The 10,211-nt window shown below is 38.3% G+C and overlaps 2 protein-coding genes across 4 annotated transcripts in view; one reads left to right on the top strand and one right to left on the bottom strand.

The window, feature by feature from the left end:
* LOC104804030 (photosystem I reaction center subunit IV B, chloroplastic-like) overlaps window positions 1-360 on the bottom strand; it is a 1,085-nt gene extending 725 nt beyond the window's left edge. Inside the window, exon 1 of the mRNA XM_010528176.2 lies at window positions 9-360. Coding sequence (XP_010526478.1) covers window positions 9-281 — 273 coding nt within the window. The 5' untranslated portion in view covers window positions 282-360. The remainder of the gene's footprint in view (window positions 1-8) is intronic.
* A 4,863-nt stretch (window positions 361-5,223) lies between these two features.
* Window positions 5,224-10,186, top strand: LOC104804028. Of its 3 annotated transcripts, none has more exons than XM_010528169.2 (6): window positions 5,224-5,473; window positions 6,635-6,782; window positions 7,190-7,269; window positions 7,418-9,052; window positions 9,138-9,288; window positions 9,383-10,186. In XM_010528169.2, exons 2-6 carry the CDS (start codon window positions 6,647-6,649, stop codon window positions 10,027-10,029), a joined length of 2,649 nt encoding a protein of 882 aa, XP_010526471.1. In that variant the 5' UTR covers window positions 5,224-5,473; window positions 6,635-6,646; the 3' UTR covers window positions 10,030-10,186. The 3 variants fall into 3 exon arrangements, with proteins under 3 accessions (XP_010526471.1, XP_010526473.1, XP_010526472.1); XM_010528171.2 differs by lacking the exon at window positions 5,224-5,473 and adding an exon at window positions 5,523-5,935; XM_010528170.1 differs by lacking the exon at window positions 5,224-5,473 and adding an exon at window positions 5,961-6,439.
* The last annotated feature ends 25 nt before the right edge of the window (window positions 10,187-10,211 follow it).

Raw genomic sequence — 10,211 nt, 5'->3', positions numbered from 1 at the left:
TGGCGGACCTTGGCGCCTCTCTTGGGGCGGATCGGAGGTGGCTTGGGTTGGGGGGCAGCGTCCGCCGCCGGAGCCGCGGTTGTGGCCGTAGCACCTTCCTCCGCAGCGGCCGGGGCCGGATTTGCCTCCTCCGCCGCCCTGACTACGAGCCTCGATCCGAGAGAGCTCCGCATCGGCAAGAAAGACACTGCGGCGGCGCTCCTCGACGAACCACCGACGGATGAAGAGACGGCGACGTTGGCCGTCAGAAGAAAGCCGGAAGCTGCTGACGTAATCGCCATCTTCTGATGCTACTTCGAGTTTCGGAGAATCTGTATTATTTTTATTTTTGTTCGGAGACGAGATTGTGAATTTGTCGCGTGTTTGTGATCCAAAGGCTAAGAAGAGAACCGGAGAGTTTTTGGGTTAAACGAATCGTTTTTGTCCACTCGACATCCGCCACGTGTTCACCACATCTCCCGTCTCAAGGATAATGTGCTGACGTGGCATTTTTCCGATATTTTCCGTCTGTTTGTTCTGTATCTTCGTGTCTTCCCACCCATGGAAAATGGAAACAACAGAATATCCAATATTCGCTTATAATTACTAGTATAATAATCCAATAAAAATTCCGAAAAATATAGCAGTCTCTATGTACAAATAAAAAAAAATTATCTATCCGTATGTCGTTTTCATGTTAAGTATTTTTTTTTTACACATTAGGAATATATATCTAAGAATGTTTCTGAAGCGATTTGAAACTATTCAGTTTAGATTTACCCAAAAAAAAACTTATTTAGTTTAGACCAACACATTTCGCATGATGGCTGAATACATTCCCCATCATCTTGCAAAGCCCATCCTATCCAAAATTTGTACATCCTTTGAAAACTAATGTAACGACCTTATTTCGAAAAAGACTGAATTACCCTTTTGTCCAACGCAGTCGTTCTTCTTTTTCCACAGACCCTCTATCGCGTCCAGAGACTTCCGATATTGTTTTTTTTTTAATAATTCGGTGATTCCAAGCCCAAAGGTCCAGACTAATCCCGACCCACGTGCACGACCCTGCAACACATACGTGGGGATGTGAAACACCCGAAGGTGACAGGAGGAGAATCTATACTCTGGGTGTTGAACCCACGACCTCGTTTATAGGAAGGGGACTCTCAAACCAACAGAGCTTGGGGGATTCCCCGACTTCCGATATTGTTGGCCGTGTGACTCGAGGTTTTACTTTTTTTAAAAAAAATGATTTGTTCTACGTTGCTCCAAGGTTTAATGGCGTTTCCTTGCAGCTTGCTCTATAAGAGCAATGTCCGTGGCTGTAAGAAGTTATTGCTGATTGTTTTTCTATAATCCTATTTCGGTTTCAAAGTTAGAAAAATCGAGTAGAATGTGTTGTTGTGAGCCTGTAAGTTGAATGAATGAATGTGTTTTTTGGCCGGAAAGCAAATATAATATATATGTTTTGATTCATAAACCAACGAAATTTATACTCGGAAGAATTTGAGCATTTGTTCATCGGGTACATATATATATATTCAAAATCGACTATCTATTCAGACATGCTTGTAGAGGACACGAGAATGATGATCTTTACTTTTGTATATCTCATCCATATAATCTTTCTTATGTTTATTAACACACACAGAAAAAGATCTCAATCAATATACGTGTGTGTATATATATATATATATATATATGGGGGGATCATAAGAGTGCCATTGCATGTGTATATGTGGTTTGAACTGAGATTCTGATATATGATCACTGTTCACTGACATTAGTTATAGTTTTGTCTCTTCGAAGCCCTCAGCTGCCAGAGTAGTTGGGACACTCATTCTCCGAGAATATCATGCAACTGATGCAGAAACAGAGAGAGAATATTGTAATAAGTGAAGATACATATATACGGTTGGTTCATTGATGAATGATTGTGAGACCACGTACGTACATTCAATGGCAAACTACTTTTATTTCACTGTCACCCCACTTGCATCCTCTATTAATTAGTAAAATTCCATACATATATATATATATATATATATATGGAATTTGTTTCATTGAGATATCCTTTTGTTTTTCCTATTCAGGTGCATAATTATATAGAGACAAATTCCCCAATCAGAAGCCTCAAGCTTTCTTAATCTTAATCTTGAATTCCCTTCATTTTTTTTTGTTTCATGTATGAATTCTGGTTTCCGGAAAACCATATAACTACCAATGTAACTCGTCTCTTAATGTGTATATCTGTCTATACGTAAACACTATACTATGTCATCGGTCTGTACAGATATTCGAACCAATACATATGTACATATATATATATATATATAACAATATTGTCCTACTGGTATAGTTTGTAATCAAGAAGTGGACATCCAAAGGCCATGCGATTTTTCTTCCTCCCCTTAGTATTTAGGGTTTTTCAATTACAAGTATAATTAATGTTTTATATGTTCATTTTAGAAGAAAACCATTCAAACTGGGCTTTTGAGGATGATTACAGTCTTGGTTTATTAAATGTGCTGAGTTATCTATGTTTCATGTAATGCTTAAAATTAGGTGGACGATTTGAGAATTGGTTCGGGTTCGAGACAGGAATGTATCGATTCAGTTTTTTCGGTTTTTATATTATGTTCGGTTCGGTTCGATTTCAATTTCGGTTTGGTTCGGTTCTAGATTTTATTAAAAAAATAGAATTCTTTTAAAAATTTCGGTTTCTGGGAATTTTTAAAAATTTGATTCGACTCGGTTCGGTTGTGAGATATTCGATTTTCTAAAAATAATGCCGTTCAAAAATTCAGAACGGTTCAGCTAAAAAAAATACCATGCTTTTCGGTTTAGTTAGGTTAAATTCTTCGAGACCGAAACGAAACGCCCACCCATATTTAAGATATATTTAAACTGGCATGATTTACACTTGAATATTTTATTATATTTTCTTGGAAGACATTTTTAGTTTATATGTAAAAGATATATTCCAATATATGCAGTTAACACCACATCTGATTATTTTATTTAATAAATAAATTGCAACTTATAATAAATGCGATTTATCACCGTAGATTAAGAAAACAATAATGCTAATAATTAAAAAAATACATGGAAATATTATTAGAAGTATAGAAAGAAGTACTCGCACAACTGGCTTGTTACCCAGCTTGGATGTGACTCGTGGCCCATGCACAAACGCTGGCCGTGGCCCCCACCTGCCACGTCATCTCATCTTCTATTTGCTGACGTCATTTTTTGCATTGGAAAGGATGAACATGTCCATGTGGGCTGTTTTGGTTGGCGTGTGATTCAGTTTCAGTGGGCCTGATTCTAAATTTATTATTATTATTATTATTATTAAAAACGTGTAATCTTAATTATAGAATAATCATTATGCAATCTTTGGGGAAATACATCTTGATTTCATTAATCTTTTCAAAGGTTTTTTTTTATAATAACGGAATTCATAATCCCCATAATATAAAGAATAATTATTCCATATTTTCTATTTATTTTGTAAGTATCAAAATTCAAAAAATAAAAAAAAAAAATTTGATTTTGAAAAACTATAGTTGGTGACATACATGACCATTCAATATATATATATATGGTTGAAGAAATGAGTTTTCAACTTATTTACATCACACACGCAAATCTAGTAGTTGAAATGTGTAAATAAACACAACATGATTAGGAGGAGGACGAGGAAACGGTGGAGGAAAACTAGTGAAAGTTGTCGTCATCATACCTTAATGTGATACATTATGCATTGTTTTTTTTTACAAGCGTAATGATATTATGTTGGGTGATCCATATTTTTTATTATATAATATAGTATTTGATTTTTTTTTATGAATTTTAAAAAAGTATCTGAATTGAGTTTTTTATAATAAAAATTTTCGTTCGGTTTGATCAGGATTGACATACATATGATTTAATTCGAATCATCCATTCTCGATCATTATAAAAATGAACTCAAATTAATTACATATCAAACGATAGTTTGAACGTTTAATAAATAGATTTTTGAAATATTATCTATATAAAGGAATTGAATAAAGTAAATTACTTATTGATGAAACAATTTAGAGAATAAAAGAAAATAAAATTAATATTAGAAATAACAATATAAAATGTAGTCGGGGCGAAGACCCAAAAAACCATCATTGTTATAAAAAAAATATAAAATGTAAACATAAGCAAATTGATATGGTGAAGATTGGATTTGTTGGGTCATAGCACATTTTTAGTAAAACTTTCACTGCGAAATGAAACCAAATCAGATTTGTCGAATCACTTTGAACTTACCAAAATCATATTGTCACATATATAATATAGCATTGGTGGGTGTATGTGTGCATATATACATTATATACATACATATAATTGGGAATAAAGAAATCAGTATTATTACTGTCATGCCGTGAAAACAAATTACATTTCGGGTTTTGTAAATTTTATTTCTTTCATGTGAAAAGAATACTATCATTAAATGGGATTATGGTTAAGAAAATTATCAAGTTGATGATGGATGGATGCGTTGGGTGGGAGATTTCAACATTCTAACCACAAAAAACAAACATGTATATTTTAATCACATGTCTTGCTTTCGATCCCGAAACTAGTGTAGATTTCGGTACAAAACACCCGATTACAAAAAAAAAACAGAGTATGTAATTAAAAAAAATTATTCAAATATATAATATAGACCCAATATTGAGTGGCTCAACCGGTAAAGAAGAAAACAATACTCCTTTCCAATACGAGTTCGAGTCTTCACCTGTGGAGAAACATTCATATGGATTTATCCGTTTTCTAGAAAATATAGTCGGACAAAAAATCTGGTAAACTTTCGGATTATAAAATATATATATATAACATAGAACACGAGTAAAAATCAATACAAAAATAAGGAAATTTATGCTCTCTATCTCTATATATACAACATTAAGTTATATCGCCTTATTGAATGTAAATATGATTTAGTCTTCAATTTAATTTTGAGTACATATACTAAACATGCCATCATAAACTGTAATTATGATATCTTTTTTGTTCTAACCTTTTTACATATAGCTCATGAATGTGAGTGATTACCCATGAGGAAGGCTAATGCAATGCGTTGTTTTATTTTTTTAATAATAATAATATTATGAAAACAAAAAATGTTATAAAAAGTTAAATAAATAAGTAGGCAATTAATGAAGGGCGGGGATTGTGAGGGAGTAACAAGAGTCCAGAGTAGCGCGTAACTGCCCCATTTCCTTCTCTCTCTCTCTCTCTCTCTCTCTCTCTCTCTCTGCATATGTTTGTCTGTACGCGAGATTCTCAATTCAACTATAATTTATTCGTACCGCTTTCGCGTCCGTCGCCAACTCGTCCCTAGTCGGTGCGACAGAGATTCCATTGGCGGATTCCTCGTCGGAGCTTCTCCTTCCCGGCGATATCTCCGGCGCCGGAGCTCGCTATGTTTCTATAGAGCTAGGAATAACAGGTCCTCTCTCTCTCTCTCTCTCTCTCTCTGTGTGTACGAGTAAAGCAAAAAGTTGCTGTTTTCTCTGTCTCTCGCTCTGATCTCACTTTCCGATACTCCTTTTCCTGTGGCGATTCTTTTGGTTTAAATAGATTCTGATTTCCTCTCTCTCTCTCTCTGTAGATTTGCTTTTTTGCTTCTTTTTCTTTTTCGCAACTTTTGTTCTGCTTGTCCTGCAGTGGATGTTTTCAGCTTTTTTCTGTTCTTCTCCTCCAATTTCTGATTGGGTTTAGCCCATTCGGTCGATCTGATTTGCTGCTCCGTTTTTTCAGTTCAGTGAATTTACCATGAATCTACGGCATTTTTATCACCGTTCTAATGCTTCGCTTGTTTCCAGTTGATTTCGATTATACCCACACGCATATACACACACACATGCGTACGGGTTCGTTTGCATATAGAAGAGTTGCATCACGGAATCTGGTGAGTGGATCCATGAGGGCTTAGGATTTTTCTTAGCCTTCAAATTTGGGGAGTTTTTGTTTTTTTTTTCTTCTTCTGCTCCGAAGGGGTGAGAAAAGGCAGATTCGTAGCTTTTGCCAGGAGTGAGTTTGATCAGAGCTTAAAAAGTTGGTGTCTTTGATTGTGATATCTCATGCCAAATTATGATTTCCCGTTTGTTAATACAGTATGAACCGTCGCTGTAATTACAGCATCTTATTCTTACTTTTCCCTGACCAAACCTTGTTTTGTGTTGCTTGGCCTATCCTTCTTTGCTACTACACGTTGTCTGGTTCTTCCAGTCATCTTCCTCTCTCTCTCTCTTTTTCTCTTGTCTCGCCCTATGCATCTTTCGGTTTGAAACTACCATTTCAAAAGCCTTGCTTGCTCTCTCTGTTGAAACACGAGAGGGGACTGATCCAAATTGTCTTGAGTGTGAAGCTTCAAAGCCCGAAAGTTTCTTCTTTTGGAACCGCTGCTTGTCAGGTTTTGTATCATGAGTTGGCGTTAGAGCTTCGAGTCAATCTTGTACCTCTAGGAAGTTGTTGTTTCTCACATTGCTGTGATTTCCGTTTCTCTTCTCTCTCTTGCATGGATCAACATCCTTTCGTTTTCGTGCCATTTTTAATACCCAAGATTATAAAACTTTTATTAGAACTTGGTGAAAACGGGCAACTGCAGGGATCCAAATGAATGGGCTCAATCGGCAGAAAGGTTCAAAACATGGAAAGTCCTGTTCCTGGATGCTTAGGCAGTATGGTGAACCTCTTTGTTCTGGACGCAACTGCTAGGGGAAACAAGTTTCTTACTGATAAACCTCACAATGACGGTAATCTCCTCTACCTCTTCCAAACGGAGAGAGCTCTTTTTCACCAAAGAACCTTTTTTTTTTTTTGCAAAAATGTCGACTTTTGGTTAGCTCGATTGTGTTCCTATGAACAACGGGGCATTACCGTCGACTGAATTCCTCTCACCCTACGGGTAGTAGTTATGAATAGGGTCCTCGAGGTTAACATTTAGGGAAGACTCTTCTTATCTTTCAACTTTGTCATTTCTACTGGCCTGGAGTTCATATTGTTATCTCATATATATATATATATATATTCCTTTTTTTATGTAAATTCTGACAATCCATAAGATGTGCATCAAGTTTTATGTCAATATTATCCTCTGTCTATGATTATCTTGATTTTATATTCACCAGTGTGTTATTGACACGAGGTCGTTTGTTGGCAGCATCTTCTCTGTCGAGGAGTCGATCTGACGTGGTCCAAATGCTGAGTCCATCATTTGGAGACCATACAGAAGCTGAACTGGTAAGTTTGATAATTAATTAGAAATATTCAAGGAAAAGCTCCAGAGAGTATTTAATTTCAGAGATGCTGTCCTTATTTATGCACTTGAAGTTTAATATTCTGGTCACTGAATCTCTCATGTCTTGTGTTTTTTCCATCTTGTGTTTAGGTTCTGTCCAATCTGAGGAGAAGTGCTTCAGACGAAGTAAACGGTACACCGATGAAGAAACTCATTGCTCGAGAAATGTCGAAAGAAGTTGAACGCAAACAAAACCCCACCAATGTTGTGGCCAAGTTAATGGGTCTGGATACTCTTCCACAGCTCCAGCTTGATAATACCGCTTCACAACAGAGCTACGAAGATGCATACGAAATGTGGCAGCCGCCTCAGAAGGTGAATCGTTCAAGGGATAGCTCGTCTAGAAAAGGGAAGAACGATGAAGCCATGAGAGAAAAACAGATAGCTCTTGTCCGGGAAAAGTTCATGGAAGCGAAACGCTTGGTAACGGATGAGAAGCTTCATCAGTCCAAGGAGTTCCAAGATGCACTGGAAGTTTTAAGTTCCAACAAGGATTTATTCGTCAAATTTCTCCAGGAATCGAATTCATTCTTGTCTCAGCATCTCTCCGATTATCAGCCTGTTCCTCCACATCTTGAGACGAAACGCATCACGGTATTAAGACCTTCCAAGGCAGTTGATACCGCGAAATTTGTAGTACAAGACAGGAGGAACAAACAGATCAAGAAATCAACTTCCTCGGTTCATAGAACTGGATGGGACAATCGTTATCCAGGTTACCCATCATCTTTTGTAAACCGACAGGCCAGAGAACAGCCATCTCAGCCAACCCGGATAGTTGTCTTGAAGCCTAGTCCAGGGAAAGGTTTAGATATCAAAGCTATGGCTTCATCATCTCCATCATCACCCGGAGATTTTCACGGCGTGGGCCCTTTTGATGAACCTGGGGATGCCGAGTCAAGAGAAGCCGCAAAGGAAATAACATGTCGAATGCGTGAAAATTTGATGGGTCATTGTCGGAACGAGACTCTGTTTTCTTCGGTCTTGTCCAATAATGGCTATATTGGTGACGACAGTTCGTTTAACAAGTCCGATAGTGAATACCTAGTGGGAAACCTTAGTGATTCCGAGATCATGTCACCAGTCTCTAGGCATTCATGGGATTGCCCGAATAGGGTCGGCAGTCCTCCTTTCTCTTCCTCCTCTTTCAGTCGAGCCTCGGATTCTCCAGAGTCATCGGTCTGCAGAGAGGCGAAGAAACGGCTTTCTGAAAGATGGACGATGATGGCACTAAACGGGACTACTCAGCAGCAGAAATACATCCCGAGAACCTCGAGCACTTTAGGTGAAATGCTTTCACTTTCAGATACCAAAGCTCCAACTGGATCAAACGGAGAGAATAACGAGGTAATGCCAGAGGCAAGAGCATCAACATCGTGCATAAACAGCGGTTTGAATCAAGAGGAAAACACCAGAGATTCTCCAAAAACCTTAGAAAGGTCAAAGTCGACACCTGGTGTTAGGACAAACACTGAAGCTTCTGGTTTGGTGGAGTCGAGAAGCTTGAAATCATCATGGAAAGTCTCGAACTTTTTCTTCTTCAGGAACAAGAAAGCTATCAATAAAAAAACCGGCGTGTCTCAGACCAGCAATGAGCCTCAATTGGCTGCACTTGAGATGCCTTCTGTCGCTACTCTTCCCGGTAAAACCAGTCACAACTGCTTGTCCTTTACAGATAGTTTGACTCCTGATTCATTACGACAACAAAGCCTATTTCCTAACGAGGTATCTCATCATTTCAAACGAAGTATTCTTGTCGGAATAGCATATGTTATTCTTGTTTAAGCCGAAGCTATAATTTTGTATGCAGGGAGAACCAAGAACAACAAAGCTGTCAATGGCGGGGAATGCAAGTGAAACTCAGGACCAGCCAAGTCCAATCTCGGTTCTACAGCCACCGTTTGAAGAGGAAATCAACGGACTTTCAGAATGTTCTGCACTGTCCATGCCGAAGACCCGAGGTAGTTAGTTGTCCTATGTTTTTCAGCTTTTCGGTTATTTAACCATAGTTATATTAGTTGGCTTTCTCTTAAACCTTGGAGCTGTGTCTTACAGGACAGGAGATGTGTCTGAAATCTAATCTGATCGACAAATCACCTCTGATTGGATCCATTGCTCGGACCCTTTCATGGGATGATGACGATGACTTGTCTCCAGACATAACTAGACCCGTGACAGTGATCCAGGAATATGAAGACTGGTATTTCTTCATAGAAACACTATTAACATCCGTAAGTCTCGGCTGCAATCGGTGGCACTCGCCGGATAGTCCCTTGGATCCTTCACTGAGAGACAAATACCCCGACCCGGATAACCACAAGGACCTGACCTATGAGTCTAAACGAAGGCAACAGGGATCGAATCAAAAGCTCATCTTCGATTGTGTCAATGCCATCGTAGCAGAAACGACCACAACTCTTTCACGGAACAGCCTCAGCCTACCGGTGGACCTGGTGGACCATGCATGGAGCCAGTTGAAAGATTGGCTTTCTGGCTCGGGCTCAACCGATACGAGCCTTGACATGGGCGAGACAGTGCACACGACGAACAGCCTAGCAGCAGAGAGGGTGGTGAGGGACGAGGTTGTCGGGAGGACATGGCTCGATGGTCTGAGAATCGAAATGGATGAGTTGGGGATAGAGATCGAAGGGAAGTTGCTGCAAGAACTCGTAGAGGAGACCTTCCTCGATCTTACTTGGTGAGAGAGAGGCAACAAAATACATTTTCACATTATATCTTTTTAACATATATATATATATATATATATATATATATATATATATGACGTCAATGTAAACGTTGCAGAAAGGGTTCATGTTAACTACTGAAGAGTGGCAATAAAATTATGATCTTTTTTCCTTTTCTTTCTTTAATTTTCTTTTGG

Source organism: Tarenaya hassleriana, unplaced genomic scaffold, assembly GCF_000463585.1.
Source record: "Tarenaya hassleriana unplaced genomic scaffold, ASM46358v1 Cleome9, whole genome shotgun sequence".
Lineage (NCBI taxonomy): Eukaryota > Viridiplantae > Streptophyta > Magnoliopsida > Brassicales > Cleomaceae > Tarenaya > Tarenaya hassleriana.
The sequence above is the reverse complement of the archived record's forward strand: the minus strand, read 5'-3'. Positions and strand labels throughout refer to the sequence as shown.

Excerpts from the sequence above, each read along its gene's own strand:
- LOC104804028 (XM_010528169.2), top strand. The coding sequence starts at position 6,647 with ATGGGCTCAATCGGCAGAAAGGTTCAAAACATGGAAAGTCCTGTTCCT. Across the intron at positions 6,783-7,189 it reads TGATAAACCTCACAATGACG|CATCTTCTCTGTCGAGGAGT; the intron begins GTAATCTCCTCT and ends GTTTGTTGGCAG. Across the intron at positions 9,289-9,382 it reads GTCCATGCCGAAGACCCGAG|GACAGGAGATGTGTCTGAAA; the intron begins GTAGTTAGTTGT and ends TGTGTCTTACAG.